General features: G+C 41.6%; 3 protein-coding genes and 2 long non-coding RNA genes across 13 annotated transcripts; 2 read left to right on the forward strand and 3 right to left on the reverse strand.

Annotated features, from left to right (window-relative positions):
- Positions 1–6770: 6770 nt before the first annotated feature.
- On the reverse strand, positions 6771–10928 carry LOC4327074 (aquaporin NIP1-2). Of its 2 annotated transcripts, none has more exons than XM_066306886.1 (5): positions 10621–10928; positions 9427–9686; positions 7943–8158; positions 7797–7858; positions 6771–7442 (listed from the first exon to the last, which is right to left on the reverse strand). In XM_066306886.1, exons 1-5 carry the CDS (start codon positions 10661–10663, stop codon positions 7229–7231), a joined length of 795 nt encoding a protein of 264 aa, XP_066162983.1. In that variant the 5' UTR covers positions 10664–10928; the 3' UTR covers positions 6771–7228. The 2 variants fall into 2 exon arrangements, with proteins under 2 accessions (XP_066162983.1, NP_001395970.1); NM_001409041.1 differs by having other exon boundaries at positions 9427–9582; positions 10621–10885.
- A 1966-nt stretch (positions 10929–12894) lies between these two features.
- LOC4327076 (protein BZR1 homolog 2-like) lies at positions 12895–15373 on the reverse strand. Its single transcript, NM_001409042.1, has 2 exons — positions 14945–15373; positions 12895–14000 (listed from the first exon to the last, which is right to left on the reverse strand). The coding sequence occupies exons 1-2, from the start codon at positions 15233–15235 to the stop codon at positions 13194–13196; spliced, it is 1098 nt and encodes a 365-aa protein (NP_001395971.1). The 5' UTR covers positions 15236–15373; the 3' UTR covers positions 12895–13193.
- Positions 15374–17210: 1837 nt separating this feature from the next.
- Positions 17211–18941, forward strand: LOC136356094 (uncharacterized). Its single transcript, XR_010740783.1, has 2 exons — positions 17211–17502; positions 18659–18941. It is a non-coding gene; the product is annotated as an uncharacterized lncRNA (long non-coding RNA).
- A 572-nt stretch (positions 18942–19513) lies between these two features.
- LOC4327077 (uncharacterized) lies at positions 19514–23472 on the reverse strand. Of its 8 annotated transcripts, none has more exons than XR_001542827.3 (6): positions 23083–23472; positions 21784–21901; positions 21454–21688; positions 21266–21333; positions 20646–20755; positions 19514–20183 (listed from the first exon to the last, which is right to left on the reverse strand). XR_001542827.3 is itself a non-coding variant. In XM_015767602.3 (4 exons), exons 1-3 carry the CDS (start codon positions 23424–23426, stop codon positions 21485–21487), a joined length of 666 nt encoding a protein of 221 aa, XP_015623088.1. In that variant the 5' UTR covers positions 23427–23472; the 3' UTR covers positions 21113–21333; positions 21454–21484. The 8 variants fall into 8 exon arrangements, 2 of the variants coding, with proteins under 2 accessions (XP_015623088.1, XP_015623073.1); XR_001542830.3 differs by having other exon boundaries at positions 20646–20779; XR_001542821.3 differs by having other exon boundaries at positions 21436–21688.
- Positions 22340–23227, forward strand: LOC136356095 (uncharacterized). The gene is made up of 2 exons (XR_010740784.1): positions 22340–22456; positions 23043–23227. It is a non-coding gene; the product is annotated as an uncharacterized lncRNA (long non-coding RNA).
- Positions 23473–27797: the final 4325 nt, after the last annotated feature.

Genomic DNA, 27797 nt, shown 5'->3' on the forward strand with positions numbered 1-27797 from the left:
TTCATATAGAAAGTTTTCGCACGAAACACACCGTTTAGCAGTTTGAAAAGCGTGCCACAAAAATCTTAATTTTTATCCAACTCTTGCTGAGGGTTTAGGTTCTCTTCTTCAAGTTCAGGAAGAAAATTCTTCAGGGTGAGGGGCGCACCCGTGTACAAATCTAGAGGGTGGCCTATGTGGACCGTGGATTTTTTTTTAAAAAAAAACCCTCAATCCAAGACTTATGTATGAGGAAAATAACAATTGCTAAGAATTTTTGAATTCGCTAAACATCATATGAGAAAAAACAATCCAACCAAAATATTGTATTCATGACCTTCATATCTGCTTCACTGTTTGTGATCTAAAACCTCCTTTGATTTCTAGCTCTAGCGAAGTCCAAACATGCTTCAACAAACTCTGACAAGTCAATGTTGAAAGTTAGGGTAAGGGTGAGGGTGGAACCGTGGAAGGGAAGTTCGCCGAATTTAGAGGGAGCTAGGCTGCTAGGGCAACAGCATGTCGGTCGTGGGCCATGAAGATGGGAGAGCGCAGCAACGTCGCTAGATCGGGCACGGGGATGGAGGATAGCTTTGAGGGGGGGGGGGGCAGCTAACACATAATTAAAGGTTTTATTGTAGAAGATATTGATGCTTAATAAACGTTCTACATAAGCATTGAACAGATAGTGCTTTTCTAAATTATTTGTTATTATCTTTATAATATATAATTCATCGATATGAGTTTTTTCGTCTCGAAGTGTGCGTATCTTAAATGGTTAGGTTTCTTGTAGTGGAACCTATTCACCTAAATTAAAGTCATATACTTGGCACGAGATGCTTGTATTTACAGCTAATTAATTGTTTCCAGTCTCGTGGAGGTGCTCATTGGAGTAAGATGGACGTGTGCATTTATAAGGACGTACATGGCGATCTCCATGGTTGACTGGATGGAAGATTAAACTGTGGCGTCCCACATCCCTGACCATTGAATTCCCACGTCGTGGCTGGTCGCCTCCTTCAAGTGATGCACGCAAAAGTGGAAACGGATGCCAGTTACTTCCTCCATCCCTAAATATTTAACGCCGTTGATTTTTTTAAAACATGTTTGACCGTTTGTCTTATTCATTTTTTTTAAATATGTAAAACTATATGTATACATAAAAGTATATTTAACAACGACTCAAATGATAGAAAAAAATAATAATTACTTATATTTTTTTGAATAAGACGAACGGTCAAACATATTAAAAAAAGGTTAACGACGTCAAATATTTAGGGACGGTGGGAGTACTAAAGAGCCAACGGATGCCAGTTATTAAAGGGCATGTCATCCTGGCTTTATCATCTGATCTTGAAGGCCTTCGTGATTGTATTCTCCGACCACGATCTGTTGTGATCGGCACCTCGCCTAGATCAACTAATTTTGCATATGTTTGAGAGCTTCGAACAGTTGTTTCGTCTTTCTGAAATCAATCAGAAGATCGATCGCTTGATGAATCTCTCGCATGTCATCATTATCCTCACAAGCAGCCAAGTTCTATTTCATTTTTCTCATTTTTCATTGTTCATACTATTTGACAATAGGCAACTGGCTCGAGTGATGTTCTACCTACCCTGGCCGCTTCTCTTCCGTAATGACAAGGTTATTTTATTGATTTTCTATCGTCAAGTTGCAGATTTAATTTGTTTTCCCCTATGAGAGAATACAGTTCATTGTTGAAAAAAAACAGAGAGAATTCAATCTCTCTTTCCAAGGTGGTTTCCACCATGATATCATCAAGTTATTTGAATTGAAGCCTAGGATGTAATAGCTCTAGCATCAACTGATTTGATCAAGCAGGGAAAAGTGCCACCGATCATCATTGCAGTGATGCACAGGAATTTGATTAGCCCCTGTTCAAAATTTTTACTCGCCTACTTGATCTCGGATTTTGCAAACCTCCCATCAGGTATGTTAGGGTGTGTTTAGTTCGCAAAAAGAAAATTTTTTGTTATCACATCGAATGTTTGACTGGATGTCGGAAGAGGTTTTCGGACACGAATGAAAAAACTAATTTCATAGTTCGCATGGAAACCACGAGACAAATCTTTTGAGCCTAATTAAGCCGATCATTAGCACATGTGAGTTACTGTAGCACTTATGGCTAATCATGGACTAATTAGGCTCAAAAGATTCGTCTCGCGATTTCCATGCAAACTGTGCAATAAATTTTTGTTTAATTTTTATCTATATTTAATGCTCCATGCATATGTCCAAATATTCGATGTGACGTTTTTGAGAAAAAAAATTGGAAACTAAACCGTTATTAACCATTATTAATGCTACAGATTGGTTTCGGATTTCTTTCTGAAATTGTCCGTCAAATATCAAAAATTTCTTAGTTCGATAAAAATGTATAATGTTTCTTACGGAAAAAAAATCCAACTGTCTGATTAGCCAATAAAAGTGTTTGTCGCTGCACTATGAGGTAAAGCAGACCCCTTCAAATATTTTTCATAGAATTACTTATTTGATGAGACTATTTGTTGCATGTTGCCTGCATACTTTTTTGGACCATCTTGCCATGGTGCTCTTTCTCCTTCTGTAGGCTTGCTACTAGTACATCCTGCGCACAGTTGCTCCACAAAGTGAGATATTAGATTACTTTAGGGTCCTACTCTGAGAAACGTAGCCTACAATTCAATCTTATTGGCTTAGTTTCGTTGTTCAACCCTGTTTAATCGATCATTGACGGCAAGCACAGGTAATTATTTACTTATCTCCCCTTCCCTTTTCTCTCGAATTTCTATGGTCCTTCTGTTTACTGCTAATGTTTTGTTTTGGTTAACGCATGGATTCCTAACTATAATTATGAGCTCAAGATATCAATATTTTTGGTGCATATATGAATCTGAAGTACAAAGTATACATCCCGCAGTTTTCTGTTCATCCAAGCTTCATGCTGGAAAATTATTTAGATTATGTATTTTTAAGGGTGAATACCCAACATGATCCTTGAACTTTTACTTAAGGATCAATTTAGTCCCTGACATTTCGTATTGTCCAAACAAGTACCTTAAATTCATTGTGTGATTCAATATGGTCCTTAGACCCTCTAAACATGCCATGTGTACATGCCACATCATCTATGCATGTAAATTCAATATTTAAATGTCCTTTATACCCTTATGTTTTCATAGGAAATAAAGAAAAACTATTGAGAAAACACAAAAAAAAAGCTTTTGACCATTGGCAAAAATATGTAGCATTGATAGATAAAAAAAATTAACATTTTTTGTTTTATGATAGAAAATTGAAGGTTAAAATGGACATTTAAATGTTATCTTACATGCACAAATGACGTGGCATGTCCATGTGGCGTTTTAAGTGGGTCTAAGGACTATATTAAGCCGCATGATAATCTTTAGGGTCCTATTTGGACATTATAAAACATGAAGTACTAATTCGACCTCTGAGCAAAAGTTGAAGGACTGAACTGGCTATTCACCCTATTTTTAACTTGCTTAGGTTGCAGCGATGCCAGATTGTATAGAACAATATTTTGTTAGGATAGATTTGTGGGTACGAGACTTTGCATTCAACTTTATATTTCGGCATAAATCTATCTTGTTAAATATGTTTTAAGTCTTTCCCCACTAAAACTCAATAGATTTCTCCCATATATATATTCCTTGTAAGCCGTACAGGGAGGGTGCGATAGCCCAATGTATCCTCTGCGTTTATATCCAACTCCTCTATAGTGATCATTGTCGGTCGACACCCGTGATTTTTTCCCGTAAGGGTTTTTCACGTAAAATTCGTGTCTCCATTGTACATCAATTTTTATAACAAGTGGTATTAAAGCATTGAAGATTAGATCTACTAGTCCTGGCGGCCGGCGTGTTTCTCCCGATTGAAGAATCAATCTAGGCCCTGTTTAGATCTCACCCCAAAAATTTTCACCCTGTCACATCGACGAAAAAAATAACTAATTACACAGATTGCGTGTAAATTGCGAGACGAATTTTTTAAGCCTAATTGCTCCATGATTTGACAATGTGGTGCTACAGTAACATTTACTAATGACAGATTAATTAGGTTTAATAAATTCGTCTCGCAGTTTACAGACGGAATCTGTAATTTATTTTATTATTAAACTTCACTTAATATTTCAAATATACTACCTCCGTTTTTTAATAGATGACGCTGTTGACTTTTTCTCACATGTTTGACCATTCGTTTTATTCAAAAAAATTATGCAAATGTATAAGATATAAATCACACTTAAAGCACTATAAGTGATAAAACAACTCATAACAAAATAAATTATAATTACGTAATTTTTTTAAATAAGACGAATGGTTAAACATGCGAGAAAAAGTCAACGGCATTATATATTAAAAAATGGAGGAGTATATCCGTGTATCCGATGTGATATGCCAGAAAATTTTACCCTCGGATGTAAACACAGCCCTACTAATCGGCAGGTTCGGCAAGTCCGAGTCGTCGCCGTCCTCCTGCACAGGAAAAAGGAGCAGTAGCCGCTGCACAGCCATCGCAGAAAGAGCAGCGCAAGAAAAGCAGGAGGCCATCTAATCACGCACGATTCCCGGGGCAAAATTAACCGAGAGCTCCTGTCTAGTCTGATTTTTTCGGAGGGGAAATTGTTATACGCACCCAAGCTTGTGTATACTAGGGAATCAATTCAATTGCCATGTTCACAAAGCCAAGTCTACCAGGTTCTGCACAGAGATCAAAATACTTCGTTTTATGCATCTAGGGTGTTTCGCGTTTCTGCTAAGATTCAACGAATTATACTGGCAGATTTATGATTTTATTCCCAAGACGAGTTTGAAATTTGATCTACCGTTTCAAGATTGAGATACAAATTCTCATTATGGCAAGTGATGATTTGAAGCGGGATGAGGAGATGCTAATACTGTCGTGCACCAATCTATCAGTTGCGCATACATGTTTCAGGACACACAAGCGAAATCATCGAGAGGGAGTTGGAAGGTTCCTGTCCAAATCACATGAGGGTGGTCAAATTTTCGGCGGAATTGCTACGTCCGTTTGCCCAGTGTATCAGAAGGTTAATAAGAAGATCTAAGTACTCCGTTTTGAGCACAAGAGTTTCGCGTTTCTGCTAGGATTACAGAAATTCATGCCAGCAAATTCAAGATTTTATTCCCATGGTGAGTTTAAAGTTTGTGCATCAATTTTGCATCTCTGCTAGGTTCACACCGGTTTATACTAGCAGATTCAGGATTTATTCCCAATGGCGAGTTTGAAGTATAGTCTACCTCTTCTGGATCGAGGGTGATACAGTATAGTCATGGAGGCTATTTGCCGCGCAGTGATTTTATCTCATATGTGAGGTTGTTTGGAGATTGAAGATTTTTATGTTGGGAAATTCGTATCAAGGTGGAGATTTTGTTAAATATGTGATCCGAAATTTAGGCCTGCAATATATTCGGATAAGTTTACTAATAGAACTTGACTATTATGATTAGTTTACTAGTATGACTCTTAAATCTTTCCCCACTAGGATTCATATATTTCTCCTATATATATCCCTCGTAAGCCGCACAAGAAGGGTGCAACAGCCCAATGTATTCCCCGCATTTGTATCCAACTCCTCTATAGTGATTATTGTTGGTCAGCGCCCGTGGTTTTTTCCTATAAGGGTTTTCCACGTAAAAATCGTGTCTCCATTGTGCATCTATTTTCATAATATATCCTACTTTGTTTCAAATTATGTCTGATCTTTATTTTTCTAATTTAGCCTCAGATAACTTTTTTTGCACACTGCGCAAGTTCTAATTCATAATTACAAGTGGCTACAGCACTGACATCTCACTGTATGTACATCGATCTCAATTGAAGGTGATTTTGTTTTTGTTTTCTTTGAGATCAACTGTATGTATAATTCTGAATGTGCCTTTTTTGGCTATCAAGTTTTCATGTAGTCCATTTAGATTAATCATTCATGTCTCTTTTCCATATTATTTCCTCATTCAAAGCAAGAATAACACTTCAATGTATACCAAATACTGTTTGGTAGAATAAAAATATCACTCAGCAAAGCGCGGGGTATCTATCTAGTATCTATAATCTATCCGATCATCAAGTTAGAAAAAGAAAAAAAATGTGTAGAGGAAGCACCATTGGTACGTTGATGGAGTGACTCCACCACCAACCAGGTTTAAGATTCTTATGCTCACAATTATGTTTTGCATTTTTTAGATAATGGAATAAAATCTCAGCCTTTGCTCAAGGAGCTACAGCCAATTATTATACAAATTCACACAAACTAGCATAAAAAACAAGTTTTAAAAAATACACCAGCAAAGCTAAAGAAAACACAAGCTAATAAATATCCACACAAAACAAAGACGCATTAATTATTGAATTCTACTGGGAACCTCCAACCAAAGTTATTATGTTTTGCACGTGGGTGCGTTTTTAATAGAATTCAATGATGATATGAATCTACCGTTGATTTTTGTATCTTCGAGATCGTGTCAAATGATGTATTATTATATATTCTTATATGTCCGAGTGTAGTATATGTATGTTTTGGTGTATATATACTGCTTTAAGTGATGCTAGTGTGGTATTCGAGTCTGCCTTTAATACCACAAACTAACATGTGGGGGCCATAAGCCCCACAACACATGAATGAATAAGAGAATTGTTAACTCTAGAAATTGCAAGGGGTTTCACACACAAATATATATGTGGGTGTCAGGTGAATTAGAAGTGTTCAACGTTGTATTGTCCGACCATATAACTTGTGGAAATATATGAAGAGGATAAGAATAGATGATCCACCAGCATAGCAGCATATTTTAGTATGGCTGCCTTTGAAGATGACATTATATATCTAATCGACCGACTATACTGTATTTTTTTTTCTTTTATAATATTCGTTGCAACTTCTGGGTTTTTACCTAGTTCGGTAAAAATAAAAAGAAAAGAGAATCGTGTAACCGACGTACGTGCACGACGACCCCACTAGCCGCTCGCGCAGCCCACTATGGGCCCACCGCATCTCTGACATCACGGCCCGATACTTCATTCCGCCTCGGCCCAAATTTCACCAAATCAACCGAAGGATGGGCCGGTCCGCCTGCCTGCCTGCCTGGGCCGTTAATTACACATTTACACTTGCAACGGGCATGAAAAACATTAGCATCACGGTGATTGGATTTTTGCTGCAAATTCGAGAGACAGAACGGCTTCAATTCTGTCTATATATCTATCACTAACTCCTACGCGAGCTCCTCCTGAGGAAGGAGGCGGTGTTGGCGATGTCACGCAGCGGCTTGTCGGTGAAGCGGAGCAGGTTGTACGCCCACGCGCCGCACACCGTCCCGCTCACCGGCGCCGCCACGTACACCCACACGCCGCCGTACCTCCCCGCCACCATCGCCGGACCAAGGCTCCGAGCCGGGTTCATCGACGCCCCCGTCACCGGCCTGCAAATTAAACCCCCAATGCAATACACACTGTAGCAGCAGCAGCAACAACAACAATGAGGGGCCTCATCGTTTAGCTTATTCGTGGAATAAATCAAACGACGTGTTTATAAAAAAAAGATAATTTGTGAATAAAACTTTTATATACAGGTTTTTAGCGCTTTAAAAGTAAAGGCTGAAAAATAAACTTTGATGAAAAAAATTCACAAAATTAGTTTCAAATTTAATTTTAAAAATTCAAACTGGCTGATAAGTATAAGCATAAACGAAAAAGAATACCGAACAACTACTACTAATGCGGCATCAACAGCACGTAGTTAACTGTGAAATTTTATGATTTACTTCAACACATACCCTGCGAAGAGCACGTTCACCGCGACCGTCGCACCGACAGCGAGCCCAGCCAATTCACCGATCTGTGTTGTACACCACAAAATTATCATCGATCATCATGCATATATATATAGTTAATTTGTTAGTTTTGGTGTTCGATCTTATACTGCTCTGTTGTCCGTGGCGACGCCGGAGACGACGAACATGAGGAAGAAGGAGATGACGAACTCCAGCGCCGCCGCCTGCGCCATCGACCCCGCCGGCGTCGTCCCGAAGAACAAGTGCTCCCCGCGCGCGCCGCCGCCGCCGCCGCCGAACACCACGCGCAGCGTCAGGCTTGCCATGGTGGATCCCAGCACCTGGGCCACCACGTACGATGGCACCTGCACCACACACACACATTGATCACCACAAATGAGTTATTGGCAGTAAATTTAACCGAAACATAATCCGATCCATCGTTTGATCCACGGTTGATAAGCCCTGGAAAAATTGAAGGAAGCAACCACAAATAATTGACGGGTAGAAAGAGATGTACTTAATAGTACAGCGTTAAGTGGTGTGTGTGGTTTTCAATCAACGAGATCACAATTCCTTCTTAGAAAATGTTTGGAGCAAAATGTCTCTCCTTCCAATTCTCGTTTTTAATTGACAGTTAAAAACTTTTACATCCATGTTCTTTACAATCTAAAAGCCAATGTTAAAGGAGAAAAGAAATATTATCTATCTTCTATCTACTACTATTTAAAAAATAAAAGAAATTTCCGTCGTCCGTTTGGAAAAAAAAAAGCGAGAAAAACAAAAAAGGAGGAAAAAAAATCAATCGGCAAAAAAAAAACGTCCAACTCCCCGGTGGAGAAAAAAAGCGAGAAAAAAAGGAGAAAAAACTTCTACCATGAAAAAAAGAAAAAAAAAGGTCCGACTCCTAGAGAAAAGCTACGACTCCCTAAAAAAATTTCTTGTCCGTAATCTTCTCTTCTACTTATACTACTTTACTTTTTTTAAAAAAATATATCTCTTCTCTATCTCTACTACTTAAAAAATACAAAGTGTTTCCTCCGTCCGTCTAAATAAAAAAAATAGCGAAAAAAACCGAAAAAAAAGAAGTCCGATTCCCCTTAAAAACAGGGAAAAGCAAAAAAAAAGAGTTTGAGAAAAAAAATAGCGAAAAAAACAAAAAAAATCGTAGATCCGGTTCCCTTAAAAATGGGGAAAAACAACGACAAAAAAACATGCTGTCCGATTCCTATGCAATGGAAAAAAACAGTAGATCTGATTCCCACATATGGTTTTCCTGTTTTCCTTCTTTTTTTTCGTTTCTTTTCCTTTTTTTCTTTCCCTTTTTTTTCTTTTCTTGGTTTTTTATTTCTTAATACTATATATGTATACAAACTTTATATACACGTATACAAACTTTGTATACTGTATATTTTTTATACACACGTATATAACAAAAACCTTTAAATCAACTTTTTTGAATTTAAATTTTGGATGCGGCTGGTCAGCCAATAAGCGAACCATGAAACCAAAAATCTGTTTTTGTCGGACAGTCTACAGTGCCACTGATAACTCCGTTTGTGCTACAGAAAGCTGGAAAAAAATTGTCGTTGGTTGGGATGTCATTTTCAGATCCAAGAAAATGCTTTGTTACCTGCTTCCACCGGAAGCGTCCGCACGTGGCGAAGGCGACGGTGACGGCGGGGTTGAAGTGGGCACCGGAGATGTGGCTGACAGTGTAGACTAGCACCATGACGACGAGCCCCCACACGGCGCAGATCCCCGGGAACGTCACCGCGCCGCCGGTGCTCTGGTTCACCACCACGGCGCCGCACCCGGCGAATATCATGAAATATGTCCCCAGAATTTCCGCAAGAATCAGCAGGTTTTTGTTCATGCACATGCACCATGGATCTGTGTCAGCAATCAATGTTCGTTGAAAATTTGATCTAGAAGGATCAATCATAGTTACAGTTGGTCAGGCGAGTAATCTCTAATATGGAAAATATGTAGCGCAAACCACGTATGTTGTAGAAACATAAAAACTACCGTTGGATTAGAAAATGGATGTCTGAAATTCATTCACGTCCAGTAAAATTTTTACTCATGAGTAAACCTAGGAGTAAAATTTTTACTCTTGATGATGTGGACGAATCTCAAACGTTTATTTTTCAATCCAACGGTAATTTTCAGGTTTCTACTAGATATATGATTTCCACCGTATATTTCCCTCTCTAATAGTCTAATGCCATTTCTGAGTTAGTAGTCTTCATGAAGAAATGAACACTCACAAAGTCACATATGACAGTAATCCCCAGTGGAATTAGTCGCATATGGATGTCAAGTTCAGAGTTTCAGTTTGCGAAAATATTCAGAGCAACGGTTAGCCAGTACTACTCAGTAGGGATCGATGAAAGCAGGGCGGGCTTGCAGGCTTGTTGTCCCCTAAACCACAACTGTAACTGTATTTTTTGCATCTAATTTTTGTAGCAGTGGATTGAAAATGAACTAGCATTCGGGCTCTTATACGGGATAGCAGGCTGACCGCTTTCATCCCTATTAGTCAGTCAGTCAGTCAGTCACTAGGAATCTCTAATGATGTTTCTGAATTAGTCTACATGAAGAAATCTACTCCACAGTCAAAAAGTCACAGATGGTAGTAATCGCCAACGGAATTACTATAAACGTGTTACTGCTGCTGAAAAGGAATGGAGAAGAAAGTCAGAAACCATATGCTTTTGACACGGGTGTCAAGTTCAGAGTTTCAGTTTGCGAGTTCAGGTACGGCAACGGGGTAGTACCAGGAGACCGTGTATCGCAAGTTCGCAACGACCATCACCATACGTACCTTCTGCATGAATTGGACGGAGATCACGTCGTTGCCATGGCATCTGCTGCTGCTGCTGCTGCTGCTTCCATCCTCTGAACTCTCACACTTCACCTCCTTGCTGTCTTGCCCTTCTTCCATGGCTCCTGCTGCTGCTCCATCCTCTCTCCCAGCCATCTCTCTCCCTGACTCAATGGCAAAGCTATCAATCTGTTGAGAATTGAGAGCACAAAGACAGTGAAAGACTAGTCCAGGCCAGCTGCATCATGTTCTAGACTTTTATAGCACCATGAGTGTGTTGATGCAGGCAGGCGTGTGCAAAGACGAAAGCCATCTGAAGTTGGATTAACACGAATTTTAAAATCAGAATCTGGCAAATATACTCTTGCTGGTACGTTTTTCCTACCTAATTGAATTCATCTCAACTCTCAAGTCATTCTCTTTTTTTGTACTAAAACAGATGAAATTCAGACTTTCAGGACATGACAAACCATCCATGTAAAAACAAACGAACTTTTCATATGCATATACAGCAGTCCAGCCTACTCGGAGACAGCTCGGAGACTAGTGCTTGGCTTATGGACTGAAGACAACAGTGTTGAGATTATGGGCATATAATGATTTAATTTATTCCATGAATAAATCATGACATTACAGATGAAAACTAGTATGAACGCATCATTAGATCTACACATGTAAACTACGCAGAATAACATGAACAGATCAAATATGCGCAACATATTGAACACGTACCGAGGTGACGAAAAGACCGGCTGCTTGGTTGAAACTTTTCGCAGGTGTCTACGAAGGCACGAAACACGCGAGCGAAGAGGAAGGCGAGCCGTCGCGAACGAACAGGGAGCAGTCGCGCGAAGCGCTTCCCAAAAACCTTATTGCCGCCTTCTCCCGGTGCAGGACGTCAAAGGCAGAGGTTCCGGAGACCTGCTCTCCCGATCGCTGGTGCACGCCGGCGAGCGGGATGGAGTAGTCTACGAGCGACGGCGCAGTACAGAGTAGGAGGCAAACCCTAGATTGATTTTCGCATATATTGCGTGAAGACGGCGGGTCGGTTTATATAGAGAAGGGTCGCTTGATCAGGGCGCCCGCACGATCTCTACTGCGCGTAACCGAACCGGATAAGTCGCGCGTAACTTATCCGGACTCCACGCCGTTTGCACGCACCGGATTTTTCGGAACGTTTCCAAAACAAAACGAATCCGAATTTGCAGCAAAACAAAACTGCAAAAGGAGGCTGCATCTGCGCAAGGGTGAGGAGCCAATTTTTCGGACCATTCGACGCGTACGTCGTGCACGCGCGCCGCCTGCCCTGCCAGGCCAGGCCAGGCGAGGCGAGCAAGCACGCGCGTGTGTTTCCCCTCTTCTCTCCACCACACATGCTTCAAGTGGCTAGGAGGGCATCCTCCCTTTTAAGGAGGTCCCCCTCTCCTAGAATAAGCAAGGTGGTACTAAACTCCACATGCATGCCATCCCATGAGGTGGGCTTTTGTGATTTTCCAAAGAATTAATCTTCGAGTGGGCTAAGGCCCATTCATTAATTCCAACAAACAGCACAACTAAAGTTCTATAATATGTTTCTAATTACTTGGCTTGTACTAAATGTTCAGAAATCAGGGGCGGTTTCTCGAACACCACAAGTCAAGATTAACCCTCTGAAAATGCAAATTACCTTTCAACCAAAGACTCAATCAGAACACGGTTGATCGAATCATTGCGCAAGTTTGGCAAACCACTTGCCCTAGTTGTCTCTGTCTCCTCCAAGCCGTTCTTCAGCAGGCAGGGTTGGTGAGCTGTGACACTAATACTTACGTGATCAGGGCTACTGAATTCTTCATTTGATTAAGTCAAATCCCAGGGTCTAAAAAAATTTTTGTTACTACTACTATCAGGTACTCGACCACTCCTGCTGTTATGCTCACACGGAGAACAGACAGTACAAGTGTGGTCTGGCTTTTCAAGGGCAAGATTTGGTTTTGAAGGCAGTGGAAAAGGACGGCACAGGTGTGCTCTCACAGCTGCATTTGCTGACTTCGAATGGCACGTTCAATTAAGCCTGAAAATGACCCTGTAGTGCACGAGTTGGCAAGGATGATACAATAGTCAATCACCACCACCACCAGCTCACCGGACAGGAGGTGTACGACGGCCTCCTTGGACCACGGCGGCGAGACGCCGTCGACCACCACCGCCATCGCCGCCGTGGAGCTCGAGGAAAGCAGCAGGCTTCGGCAAAAGTATGTGGATGCCTTGCTGTCCGTGCACGGAACGCAAATGAATGCTTCGTTGAGCTGAACGCTCCATGAATTTTGCATGATTTCTCACATCAATTTACATTTGTCACAACAAAGGGGGGGCTTTAAAATTACAGCCAGCTGAGATTACCATATCACAGCTGGGTTTGGCCGAATTAAAGCCCCCTTTCTCTCTAGCTCGTGCCTCACATAAATAACACAATTATCATCACAACTGAAGCTATCTGAAGGAACCACACGATTGGTCTCTCTTTCAGAAACTAATGAACACGAACAAATAAGCTACAGACAAGAATGCCTCCAGGTTAGTTTTTTTTTTTTTTGTTAAGCAGCAGCTCTTGTCCTAGAGCTTCCAAGAGTCAGCTCTAGGTCGTCCGATCCCGAGTCCTCGTGGATCCTCTCGCCTTCCCACGCCCTCACCAGACCAGCCGCCTGATGGCCACCGTTTGTGCTGCTTCCAAATGCAAACTCATCAGAAACCGCATCCATCATATGAATATCTGGGTGTGGTGCCATGCCAGGAATCGCAGGGGAGCATGTGCCGCTTTGCCCTGGCGTGCACATCCTCGATGAATTGTTGCCCACCAGAATCGCGTCTTTAAAGACACTAAATGGATTTGATGACACAAGACTAAATGTCGGTGATGATGGACTTGTTGATGATATTTGGATACCAGCTAACCATGCTGGGTCCGGAAGCATTGTGCGTCCGGGGCTGGGCGGCGTGGAGTTCACCACGCAGGGACTGTTCGAACCAGTCCACGTAGGCTGGACATTTGATTCATCCCAATCTGTCTTCATGCGAGGAGTGCGAGCAGTTGGTGAACTCAATGGAGGAGTTACAGGGGCACTAATGGAACCACCGTGAATCAATAGTGGGGGAAGCTGTGGATGTTTCTTTGATGATGGAGAATTGGACAGTGTTTTAAGCCATGGGAGGATAGGATTACCATCAACACCATTGGCCATGTTGTTAGGGTGAGGAAGGAAGGGGGAGGATGCGCCGCTAGGGAATGAGGAGGAAGTAGGACTCGCATTGTATGATGCCCGCGGGCTTGGTTGATACGAGGAACACGGGCTTGGTGATACGGAGCACCCAATCACTTCCATGCGTTCAGGAGGCTTGTATCCCTGTGGAAAAAGGCACAATCGGTTACACATAAATAAAATCATTCATCAAATTATTCAATTAGCTGAAATTAAGTCAAATGCATTGTTTCTCAGGATGTTTGGGACGCAGACAAGCACATTTGATACAGAACAAGGTGAGTGAACTAACAACACAAACAACCTCCAAGCTTTTATAGATCATGCAACTCCAATGCCCCATTGTTCAACTCAACTCTAAAAATGACCTTATGATTCATTAATTTACAATCATCAGCAGATTCGAAAGTAGTACTAATTGTATTGTTTCAGTTCTAGAAGAGCAAATCAGCAGTAGCCATGAAATTCTGAAGAGACAACCTAGCAACGCTTGCTAATGCAACAACACAAATGCTAATGCCCAGTCTTGAAGAGCAGATACTCACGGTCAATCGTCGTTACAAAACCACTATGTTAACACAAGCGCATATCTATCCCCAAATCCAAGGGCAAAGACAAGGTCAACATCACGCAAGCATAAGGCCGATCCGATCCACACATACACACACGCCCCGAGTTCATGCATCCCCCGCTCCACCACAAATCCCATCGGCCAATCAGGAGCCAGGATCCGCCGCTTTTGCTTATGCAAACAAAAGCAAAGCGGGAATCACCGGGTGGAGTGGTGGTAACAATCGCCCTAGCAAAGGATTCCACGAATCCGCGAACTGCAATGCTCTCCGCGCGAAAATTCCCCCCGGAAATTCCACCACCCGCGCCCCACCCACCCACCACACCCGTGCGCGGGTCCAGACTGGCGGCATCTTCACCCCACCTTTGCCAGTCGCCACCACGTGCATCTCCACGGCGCAAAAAAAAAAAAAAAAAAAAACGGAATCACAGTTCACATCGTCGCCGCGGCGGCGGCGGCCTGCGCGGCGGATCCGGTGGGGCGGAGAGGGGAGGGGAGGGGGGAGATCTGGGGGTACCTTGCGGTAGGTGGTGCCGTCGGGCTCGACGACCCAGCCGGCCTCGTTGCAGAGGGCCTTGAGGACCTCGTTGTTGTCGCAGTGCTTGGGGAGCTTGTAGCCGCCGTGGGCGCGGAGGCCGGCGAAGATCTTGGCGGCGATCGCGCGACGCCGCCGCTCCCTCCGCTTGTTGTTCTCCCGCTCCCTCCACGTCGGCATCCTCCCTCCCACCCCCACCCCCGCCGCCCCCGCTCCTCCTCCGACACCTCCTCCCCCCATCCCTCCCCCTCCTCCTCCTCCTCCCGTCGCCATACCAACCCAAACCCCCACCTTCTCACCTCGCCGCCCGCCTCGCCCTTGCTCTCGCCGCCGCGGAGAGGAGGAGAGAAGCGTGAAGCGAGAAGAGATCACGCGGAGGCGGAGGCGGAGGAGGGGGAGGAGGTTGTGGGTGGGTAGTGGAGGCCGCAGTGGCGTGAGCTTTGACAAAGCACCGGGGGTTGCCTCGCCACCGTATTACCCCTCGATCTCCGCTTATTTACGCGCATGCCACCACCGCGGCGCCGCGTCTGCTCTAACCCCGCCAGGGGTAGTCTCGTCATTTCGCACCACCACCCCACACCACTAGCCACTAGGGTGTGCGTGGGGGGCACCCCCCACGAAGCGTGTCTCTCTCCCTCCGCCGGGGTGGGCCCCACCCCCCTCGGCTCGGTCCACGTCAACGACGCTGCACGTGGGCACCCATGCGCGGTGGGCCCCACGAGCGGGACACGTGAGGAGCCTATTGCTTTTGCGATCAACCCACGCCTCTCTGTTTTTTTTTCGCTCGGACGTCGAGTACTGTGCTACTGCTCCGTCCAGTATTTTAATTTTGGCGCGTGCGATTATTTTTATTTTTTTTCCTCCTTCCCCACCTCGGCGTGCGAGGGTGGGGTGGGGCCAGGATGTCAGTGACCTCCGTGCTCGTGCTCGGCGGGTTGGGGTGGCGTCGACACGTGGTGGATCGTGGGGCCCACGTGGAGGTGACGGGGAAACGGGGGTGAGGGACAGCGGAACGCGGTTACGGGGCGGCGTGCGGCGTGCACGTGAGCGTGGGGGCCCGGGGCCCACCCCCACCCGACCCCCCGCCGCACGGAGGGCCGGCGATTGGTCCGCGCCACGCGCGATGTGGGCTTTTTTGCCAGTTGCCACCACGTGATCCCCGGCGGCCCATGGCCCCCACGAGCCGTGTAGTGTAGGAGGAGAGACCTCAACGACCCTGATACCCTCATACTGGTGGCTTCTGGTCTGGGCATGTACGATGCAACGGGTGGTTTGGATAGCATAGTGCTCTCTCCGTATCCAAATACAAATATTTTTTTTTAAGATAGTTATAGCTATTAAGAAAGTAGTTAAAAATGATTATAAAAATATTGTGATATGTTAACCAGAGAAAGTAGATGCACAATTAAAAGGAAAATTGTTGTGATTGATTAAGAGAATAACGTAGGTAAAAATAGCTTAGTGCTCGAACATAATATACGGGGTTAATTAAAGCATGCGTTTACATATGCATGGGTGACAGCTTAGTGGTGGCCCTAGTTGGGGTGTCACCTACTGGAGAGCGACTTTTCCTGGCATGAGATAATTAAGTGTGTAAGCGTCGACGGTTTACGTGGAATTATTTTCGATTAAGATATAGATTTTCTCTCGATTTTCATTAACACGCTATTTAAACTGCTAAACGCTACTCTTTTTGTCCCATAAAATACGAATCTAAAATCGGATGTGTCACATCCGGTATTAAGTTGATTTTTATGGGATAGAGGGAGTATGTTGCAAAAAAATTCTAGATATAAATATAAAAGTTGCTTTAGAATATAAATGAATTTATTTTTCAAGTTTATAGTAATATAAAATTAATTAATCATGTGCTAATATCTTCATTGAATCATTGTTTTGCGCGCCTTAACTTTGTGATCATATCTTCATCTTCATTAGGCCTTATTCGGTTTAAAGGGGATTGAAGAGGTCTCACCGGGATTAACCGAACAAGACCTTATAGAAGAACACCAACATAATATAGCGTGGCAGAAAATATAAGTTTTTATTTATCCTAGCAGCACTCCAGATAAGTTCAAGGGCAAAAGCCATCTCTATTTATCGAAATCTATGCAAATTAGCGTGCGATTAGCGAGGCCACGTGGCGCTGCGTGGTTCGTGTATACGCTCTTCCCGCGAAGGGCTAAAATGTAAAATATGATCTAGCGAAGGAGTAAAATGCAAAAAAGTTAGCCTCTCGTCCTCTCCTGAAGGGTCGATCGACCTCATGCCTCTTCCCCTTCTAATCGATCTCATCTCGACGCCTCCCGCTCCCGGTAACGGCGCCGGCGAGCCAACGACAGGGATCCCAGCCTACGACGTGACGTGAAGCGTGCACTGGAGGACGACGTGGAGCGCGACCGCGCCGAGGCCGCAGACGAGGAGGGCGAGCAGGACGATGGCATTGGTGTTGAACGACACGGCGACTGGACCGCCGCCGCCATGGCCGTTCTCGGCGGTCAGCAGAGCGCGCTTATCGGTCGTCGCCATGGCCGGTAGTGGTGAGCAAGCTACAGTGTAATGTTTCTTCAATTTATTTTCCTGAACGTGTGGTTGCTGATTTGTAGTGCGAACTGTGCATTCATGGTGTTCGATGAAATGACCAAGAAAGAATATATCTTGTTCTTTCTTAGAGTTGCATTTGATAGCACAGTTAGGACTATTTTGTTGGATAGTGTATTAATTGCTCTGTTGCTACTATACTACTTCTGCAGAAATCCAGGAGAAACACAACTAGAAATTGCAGAATTTGATGCTAAGTTATGAAACTCTTATATGGATTACTAATCAGTTAAGTTATGTATTACTGATTCCATCGTAGCAGCAATCGAATTATACATGAGTTAGAGCTATTAGTATATATACAGTTAGCATAATTTGGAACAGAAATATTAATGCGCTAGAAGAACATAATCAGGAATGGTTCTTGACAAAACTCAAGTTTGATTTTTTTTTTCTGAATACCCTTTCTAATAACATTTATAATCATGAAAATAATTCTGCATTGATACATAGTTTTTTCTTTGGTCTCAATCCTGCTCAGTAGTTTATTTCGAGAGTACTTCTCCTCCTGACAAAAGAAAATGATCTATAAAAGTGGCGCAATTTACTAACATTTGCATCATAATTGGTTAGTGTGCTCATTGCAACTTGCAAGTGTTCTATTCAAGGGATTGTCCTGAGTATTACTTCAGAAATTTTGAAGTTGCGATCGATTGCAACTGTTCATGATGACCACATTCTTAAGTTAATACATCATGAGCTTGTTATATTTCTATCCACATTCTCTATATATGGAAAAAATATAGTGTTATCTGAACATGTATTTTTGCGATTATCTGACAAATATATAAAGATAAAATATTTCCTAAAGAGATTTTTTTTCTCTGTATCCCTCTCCCCCATCCTTTTTGTTTTGTTGGGTGGATGTTGAATGCACCCATAATAAGAACTAACAATAGTTTTCCTTTAGATCTGGAACTGCTGTTTCAATCTAAAAAAAATAGTCATAGTTTTACTGCCATGTCTCTGATAGCTTTTGCTGCTGTGCCACTAACCCACCAGAACAATCTGGCTTAACCTTGTCTCTTGCTATTGATCTCCTTCTATAGTCAGTATAGGTCCAACTAATTTGTGTTCACCTCCTTATATTTCTAGGGATATGCAAGATACCAAAGATATAAATTGTTGCCACCTACAAGGTGCTCGAAATCATGACCTCCGGATTTAAAATATGTGAAAGACTATGGTTCTAAAAATTTTTTGTGTAACTACATTGTTGTGTTTCTTCTTTGTGCCGTACCTAGAAGCTAGACCGGAAACGACTGTATTCTTTAAAAAAAAAAGATTGTATACAACTGTGGTAGTATCAGACTTTTTTATCTTAGTGAATTCATGTAAATATATATTTATCTATGGTTCTGTCCAGTTTTTGATGATTGTTCTTAAAGTGTAATAGTTACTTTTTTTTAGCATAAGTGCCATGGAAGCTAATTTAGCTTAACTTGTTGCATCGGTTAATAACACCATTGAATATTTCATTTACCAACCTTTTATAGACATGAATTTTGGAAACTACTTAGCAAGTACACAAGGGCTATAATGAGCGCGCCACTTGGCGCGCTAATTTTCTAGTATTACTGAATTCAACTCCACCAGGAAAAACAGTTCATTTCACATGACTCTGGAAAAGTTTCACGGAACAAAATTAATTCAATTCTTTTAGAAACCAGTACATTTTCTCTTTTTTTCAAGTTTCAAACAGGCAGAATGAGCTTTTAGACCCGAATTAATTTTCCCGTGATTCGATAGAAGAGGCAACGAGAAAACATACTTGCGTCTTTCCCTCAAAAAGAGGGGAAAAAAAACGTCCTACTTGCGTACACAAAGGATTTCTCCAGCTGAATACTCTGCCGCCTTGTCAACATGCACTTCTAATTAATCCAACCAGCCAGCTTAATAGAGGGCTCCACTTGATGATACAATTTTTTTAGAAGCTTGATGGTAGATTGATTACGATCAAAACTGAAGGATTGTGGACTTTTCTACACTTCTTCCAGGAGAATAAAAAATTACATAACCTGATTCTCTGCTGCATCAGTGAGATGCATGCATCACGCTCCTGTGATTCAACCTTTCAAAACGTTCAAATAGCATGCTTTCTGACATGATCAATCTTGCTTAACTGAAGTACTACTACTTGACTTATTATGTGAGAGAAGTTAACAAGAAGACCTATGCTATTAGATTACTAGTGGCAGGCACTACCATGCAAGCGGCAAACCGGGGGAGAGAAGAAAAGCAATCGCTGACCGGACAAATGTGAAAGAGGCTCCGAGTTTCAGCCGAAGTTTAAAATCAAGCAAGCAGCCATCAGCACGAGACGACGACTTGAATACTTTGATCATCAACACGAGGCCAGAAGAATCCATCAAAACTGAACTGTCCAAGAGATTAGGGAAAAGAAACCAAAAGGAAAAAAAAACAGAGTAGAGAGTAGAGCATCACTTCCGTAGAAGATTCAGTTCTCATCAGGCGGCAATATGGAAGGGTTCACATTATCACATAGATGAAGTGACCTACCGACCTCGCCTCAGGAGACCAGCTATCCTGGATTATTCTACAAGAGAGGTGCCATGCAGAGAAGCAGTCCAGTTAGTCTGAAGCCAAACTGTTCCTCTCCCTGCACAACACACCAAAGATCAGTGTTTCCAGTCAGTCTGAAAACGAACTCTTGATCCTGTCGACTACATCACTACGTGACAATGGTTGCTAAAGACCCAGTGTTCCATGGTTGGACAAGAATACAGCACAAGAATCTCCATCATATGAAGGAGAAGAAAAGCTCGTGGCTACAAGGTAAAGGTAGAAAGTGACGGGGCATTGGTCTGAAAAGGGCCTCCCTTTTTCTACTGCATCATATTTTACCAAGTTAGCATGCGCTGATAGGATAAGGGGATCCATGCCAATTGGAGCTTCAGGGGCACATGAACCATAGTGCTTCGAATATAATATGGCCAACAAAACCTGAAGGCAGATGCATTGCCGGCTAAGGGCATACATTGGCTGATCTTTTTCTAATCACGAAAGGAACAGGTTATTAAAGAAAGAGTAAGAGTTAGATTGAGTGATAGGGGTACGGTACCTTGTCCAAACTAAATGGTTTACAGCTAGCTAAACAACATCACATGGGGAGTCTGACTGATGCAAGATTCCTGGGTGAACCACTGCATCTTAGCTTCAGCGCATCTGCTTCTGCGGTGCAATCAGGTTGAGTTGCTTAAGTGCAAAAAACAAGTAATCAGATGGTATGTGATACATGTGTTGGAATGTGGAAGCGTTGGTGATGTTTAAAGAAAAAAGGATATCATGGTACGGCGTTATGTAAACTTTTACGAGTTCACAGCAAAATAACAAATCACAGGAAACAGGAAACAAGATATCCTTATGTTTTCCTTGATATAAGGTCATTGAAACAATGGCTTCATAAATATTTATAAGGTCATTGAAACAGACAATGGCTTCTGAAAGCAAAGGAGCTTAGAAAAATCTATGGAGTATCTCTCGTCAAGCTGACACAAGATACTTAAGAGACAAGGAACCTCATAAATATGCAGAACTGACTTAAAGGAATCAAATAATGTATTCAAACAGTATGAGCTTGGCAGTTTACAGCTATCGTCAATTGCTACTCAGTCAGGTTCACATACCCCTGCCTCAACAGAAGTTACACACAATATAAATATGCGAGGTCAGCGCTCTAACCTTCAGGTAGTATTTGCAAACAAAATATGAGCTTCATCCATTTGATCCAAATAAATTTGGTCACCTCTCTGGCAAAAGCACCAGAAAAAAAAACATGTTATAATTATGTTTTAGACCTTGTCACATAGTATCAAGTAAATAAAATGTACGAAACATGAATGCTTGTCTACCTGGTATACTTCAAGTACCTTCTACAGTTACAAATGATCTGCTTAGTAATTATTGGCTTAGGTTTATGGTGTCCTTGACAAGCTTGCAAATGCTAGCTTTCAATTCAGGAGTAACCTTGAGTTGCTGAGGACATGTATCCAGGACGAATAAAGTAAGAATTCTCATAGTATCTGACAGGATCACTTTATCATGCCTAGATACTTCCTGGTTAACAAACTGGCATGAATTTCTCATCTTACAAGAGCCGCATATCTGAAGGAGGACAACGAGCAAAACGTTAACCTCAAGCATGTTTTGACAGAAGTAATTCTCGCATAGGATTAAATTGACAATTACATGATACCTACTTTAGCTTCCTGGATTTTAAAGAAAGCTCGTAGTCTTTTTGATGCAAAAACTGTTCTTCGCTCAACAGATGGACAACCAAACAACGCAACCTTCTTCAAGTCACTTCCAGATAACCATCTACAGTGCACACACAAGGTTCAGCTTCAACAGCGGAGAAATTGGGTGATAAAGATAGTTCTTCAATGTTATTTTCAACTTATTTTTTTGCCTTACATACTACTACCAAAGAATATTAAAATCAAACATAAAAGACCAAAGGAACTGTTCAACAAAATATCAAGCATGGCCAGCTCATGTAGCATATGCAGGGACAGGGAGCATGATCAGTGTTGTTCACAAGGATGTATTATGCCTGGAATCACTATTAATCTTGAAACACAGCATTTCAGAGCACGGAAAGTTAAATGGAAGAGTTTCAGATAAGTAAACGGTTAATTCATGATTTTTTTTAGTATAGTTTTGTGTTCAACCTATAAAATCTGCTCAGGACTGATAGCTCCCCCACTGTAGGTGGCAATTAACCAGTTTCCAAAGTGTAAGAGGAAAAAAAAAGGAATGCAGTTCATTGTTAGAATCCACTGCAAAACATACAGCAGCATCAGCACAATGCATACGGCATACCACAATCCAGAAAGTCAAGATTTGAAACAAGGAAGCAGAACCAATTACATGGTAAAACTCATTGCCACAAACTAAGCTCTTCATTTCCAAATTGAAGAAGACCTAGACATTGGTAATTCCCCAGGGTAGCTGTTCACTTGTTCTCTTCTATAAGGCCACATTACCACATCTTCTCCCAGGTTAACGAAATCAGAAACGCAATGAATTCACCCACCATATCCAGAGTTTAGACCAAACTTGCTACCAACATACTCCCTCCGTTTTATATTGTAAGACTTTTTGGACTTATCTAGATGTATCCGTTGATCACTATATATGTTTTGTATATGTGTCCAGATTTATTAGCATCTATATGAATTTAGGTAATGCTAGAAAGTCTTACATTGTGAAATATGGAGGAAGTACATTATTTGAAACTAATGTACGTGTAAGAAATGTTAGTCCTATTTTTATTTATTGAGATAATTGACGGTCGAAATCGATACTTAACGACCGTCATACTTCCACTGTCGACATATTGTTCAGAGATGCAACAGAAAAAAAATACAGGCATTCCGAATTAAACTCACAAAATCTAGTGTTTCATGGTAATTTAGTGGCATCCATCTGATGTAGCTAAATCATACAACTTATATAGAGCGCAAAGGGAACAAAGCAATCGGAGAGGCGGCACTCACTTGGCGACGACCTGGTGATCATGACCGAACCGCTCGGCCGCGCCCTTGACGACGTCGGGGGACAAGACGTGCGGCGCCACCGACAAGTCAGGCCCCGGGAGGTACCCGCCGTCGTAGAACCTCCGGAGCAGCGCCGCCGCCTCCTCCCCCCACGGCTGCCTCGACCTCGGCCTCGGCCTCGCCCTCGGCTTCCTCCGCTCCTGCGGTGGCCCATCCCCGGGCTCCGGCCGCGGGGCGCGAGGCTTCGGAGAGCTTCGAGGCGCGAAGAGGGAAGAGAGCGTCCCAGGCCGCGCGGCGTCGCCGCCGGCGGCGGAGGAGAGCCGGCGAGCGGCGGAGAGTGCCATGGGTTGAGAGGGTTCGGGTGACGGAGACGGGGAAGAAATCTGGTGTGATCTGAACCGTCCGATCAAAATCCGTATGGCCTAGTTTGGATGGGCCTAGATCGAAGCCCATGTACACGAATGGGCCGGTATACTGAACTCCAGGGCCCATTCACGTAGATGGGCCGGTATTTTGTTACTAGCCTAATGCCGTGAAGCCCATGGAACGTGCAGTCTTCGGCCCTGTTCGTTTCCTCTGGAAAGGATGTATTAATTTTTGGATATTCGTACCACGTTTTTCAAACCGCTAAACGGAGTGTTTCGTGCGAAAACTTTTTATATGAAATTTGTTCTAAAATATCAGATTAATCCATTTTTTAAATTTGTAATAGTTAAAATTTAATTAATTACATGTTATTACTACATCGTTTTACGTGAAACATTTAAACTTCGTCTTCATTCTTAGGAGATTCAAACACCACAGAATTCTCACGAATTTGTACACTTAGGTTTCTCTCATTTGGTTGTGTGTGTTTTTCTTTTTCAATCACTCGAAATTCGAAAAGACTGCACTGCACGTGCACCCGCAAATGAACTCTCCCAACCCTGGCTCAATTGACGAAAGCGAGTGTACTGGCTCAATTGACTGGTCGACCTACGAGTCAATGGCCAGTTGATACTTGATAGACATGGGTAGACCGCCCTAATCAAAAGGTAATCTGTGGATTAGTCGGTTTTCACCGATTAATCAGTTAAAGTCGGTCTAGTCGGCTTTAGTATGTGATTTAAGTGTTGTTTGGAGTTCAAAATTCTTAGGAAAATCGATTAGTATTTAACTTCTAATAATTTAGAAAAGCTGAAAAACACATCATTTTACGGATTTATAACCACATCTTCTAAAAATCTAGATGAAAAAATAGATTGTTTGTGTTATGAAAATAGATGCACAACGGAAACACAAATTTTTATATGAAAAATTCTTGCGGGAAAAAACTATGGGCGCCGACCGGCAATAATCACTATAGAGGAGATGATTACAAACTAAGGGAATCACAATGGAAACGTCACCCCTTCCCGTACGGCTTACAAGAGTATATATAGGGGATAAAAGAAAGACACCTAATAGAAACTCCTACTAGAAAACAAATCCGAATATATTGTGGTCCCAAAATTCAGATCACATATTTAACAGTTTGAGAGAGCTCTTAATGCTAGGAGAAGTTGCAGCTACCAAAAACTCCCTCAAACAACCCTCGATCAATTAGATGTGTCATTTTATTTTGATCCAGAAGGAGTAGCGTATCTATTCCGTGGAAAATATTTTTACGGCTACTATATTGGATCCTCTAACTAGTTGGCCTAGGTGCCTACTTACTAATCAGTGCATCACCGACTAAGATTACTCCCTCTATTTTAAAATAAACTGATTCACGTAGGTATAAATATGATCGAAAGGACATGAACACGAATAAAAATGCTTGGAAAGATTTGTCCGAGGCGAAGAGGTGGCGCCACATCAGACTCGACCGGGGATCAGGGCAGGTTCAGGAACCGGAGAAGAAATAAACAGCACATTGCCCTGCACCGGCTGCTACAGTGCTACTTAGCATTAGATGCGCCGATCAGCTGATAACAACTAAATCAATTCAACTATTCAAGCCTTTAGGCCCTGTTTAGTTTCAAAAACTTTTCGTAAAAACATCACATCGAATCTTTGAATACATGTATTAAGCATTAAATATAGATAAAGAAAAAATAATTGCACAGTTTGCATGTAAATCGCGAGACGAATCTTTTGAATCTAATTAGTCCATGATTAACCATAAGTATTACAGTAACCCACATGTGCTAATGATGGCTTAATTAGGCTCAAAGGATTCGTCTCGTGGTTTACATGCGAGTTGTGAAAATAGTTTTTTCATTCGTGTCCGAAAACTTCTTCCAACATCTGGTCAAACGTCTGACGTGGCACCAAAAATTTTCATTTCACAAAATAAACAGGCCTTAATTCCTTGTGCAGAATTTCTCCGGGTCGATCGCTACAGCTCTCAACAACATGCCAAACTGCAACTTTTTCCGCAGATTTTGACTTGAATGAGCCCCAGTCGTGCGTCGTTTTATTGCTATTGGATGAAACGCATTTATATATTAGTGATCTGATGATATGCTCATCCTACTTTTATAGGCAAAAGTGAAGTTGAATATTTGGACGTCGACGCATAATCTTGACGCGAATATGTTAGTTAAAAGACAGTACGAGAGCTGTGTTTATTTTCGGATCTATAAAGTGGAGATAAAATGGTGCGAAGTTGCAACTCTGTTCTTCAGTTCAGCTGTTCCCTTTTGCTGTCGGTCTTATTTAGTTTAAGTTTAGTTCTTAAAATATCTAATTTATTTCTATAACCAAGTTTAATCTGTTCAATAATCTAAATCAAATAAAGTTCTTTCTAGAGAAGCATTGGCAGGAAGGAACAGCAACAAGATGGACTGATACACACCCTCCTGGATTCCTTCCAAGTTCCAAGAGTCCAATTCTCCATGCACAGTTGAGCAACACAAGCCACTGCATTTTTATGTATAAATTGCATGTATATGTTTTCAGATGGCTGATGCAGAAGGAGTATGTCTCCGAGGCGCCACTGCAACAGCATGAGGTTAGTTGGTTGGTTCATCTGTGGCATTTCTCCTTGGAGTCTCTTGAGAGAATATAAGATACTTACTCCGTATCAAAATATAGCTATCTAATACAAGATGTGATATTACCTAGGACTATGAATCTGGACAGAACACTTCAGATTCGTATTACTACTCCCTCCGTCCAAAAAAAACTCAACCTAGGAGGGTAGGTTGAGTTTTTTTAGACGGATGAAGTAGGTAATGTCACATCTTATACTAGGTAATTACATTTTAGAACGGAGAAGTAAGTACTAAGGGAGGCTTGGCTTGGAAGGAAGAGCCACTCTTTGCCCCTGACACAGCAGATCAGACAAAACACGTACATCATTTCCTGAGTGATTATCTCTAATTAGCTCATCATAAGATAGTTTAGGTACTCATCGTTTGGCTTATTTTCTAATAAGTCAAAACGACTTATTAGGAAATAAAAATAAATTTGTAGGTGAAACTTTTATAAATGTGTTCTTGGTGACTTAAAAGCTAATATTGAAAAAGAAACTACGTTGAAAATATCTCAAAATCAATATCAAAATTAAGCTTAAAAATTTAAAATTTGGCTTTTTCTTTGGCTGATTAGAGCCTTAGTTGGTAATACTATATATGGTTGATGCAATATGAATGAGCTAAGAAATCATCAGCAGCATATAGTGAGCATATGTGTCACAAATATATACCAACTTGTGACATGTAGTTTAGCTAGTGACCCACTGGAATACTGGATTGTTTACTGAAACATCATACGGATACACTGATCCCTGAACAGTAGGATATAGTATCAGATGTGTTAGGTTAGCAAGTAGCGAGCGCCGTTTTCCTGAAGCATTTGTTGAGAAAATGACTTTCACCCCTGAGAGTGTTACCACCTTTAAATCTTTAATACAGTACTAGCTAGTAGTACGATAGATCAGCATAGAGCATAGTGGGCCAATAATGCAGAAGCTATTTTGATTGCTTGAATACGACTAATCCATAAAGCCAGGACCTGAGAAGTAGTTAGCTAGCATTCTAACTTCCAGCAACATCCTTAACACAAGAATTCATGTCGGTAACATGCATGCATGCATGTTGTGATGTTGGTTTTCCCCTGCCAGTTGGGACCTACACCATCCCGTTCCATAGTCAATTAAACTTTTATAATTTTAACTATCAACATCTTTAAAAATATTTAATTTAAAGGCACTATAACAACATATATAGAGTTGTCTTGCAAATTACTACAATAGAAATAAATTTATATATAAAAAAATATAGTCAATAACGTTATTTTGAAGATCGTGTTATTATCTACTTCCTCCGTTTCATAATGTAAGTTATTCTAGTATTTTCCACATTTATATTGATGGTAATGAATCTAGACATATATATCTATTTAGATCCATTAACATTAATATGAATGTGGAAATACTAGAATGACTTACATTGTGAAACAGAAAAGTAAAACGTAAAAATTCAAGAAAGTATTTAAACCTATTCCTTGCGTACGACCAATTGCAATCAACCCGGTATGCATGCGTTTCATTCATTAATTCATCAACCCTGACTGGATGATCAGGTAATCAGCTACAGTAGTTAATTAAGCTAGCATTAGAGTTACTCCCTCCAATAAAAAAATCTTGTTGCCACATTCTAATATAACGAATATATCACATCTTAATATAAGGTTGTTTTTTTTAAAAAACGGAGAAAGCAGGTAATATCATAGACGGATTTACCATATAG

Source organism: Oryza sativa, chromosome 1, assembly GCF_034140825.1.
Source record: "Oryza sativa Japonica Group chromosome 1, ASM3414082v1".
NCBI classification, from domain to species: Eukaryota; Viridiplantae; Streptophyta; class Magnoliopsida; order Poales; family Poaceae; genus Oryza; species Oryza sativa.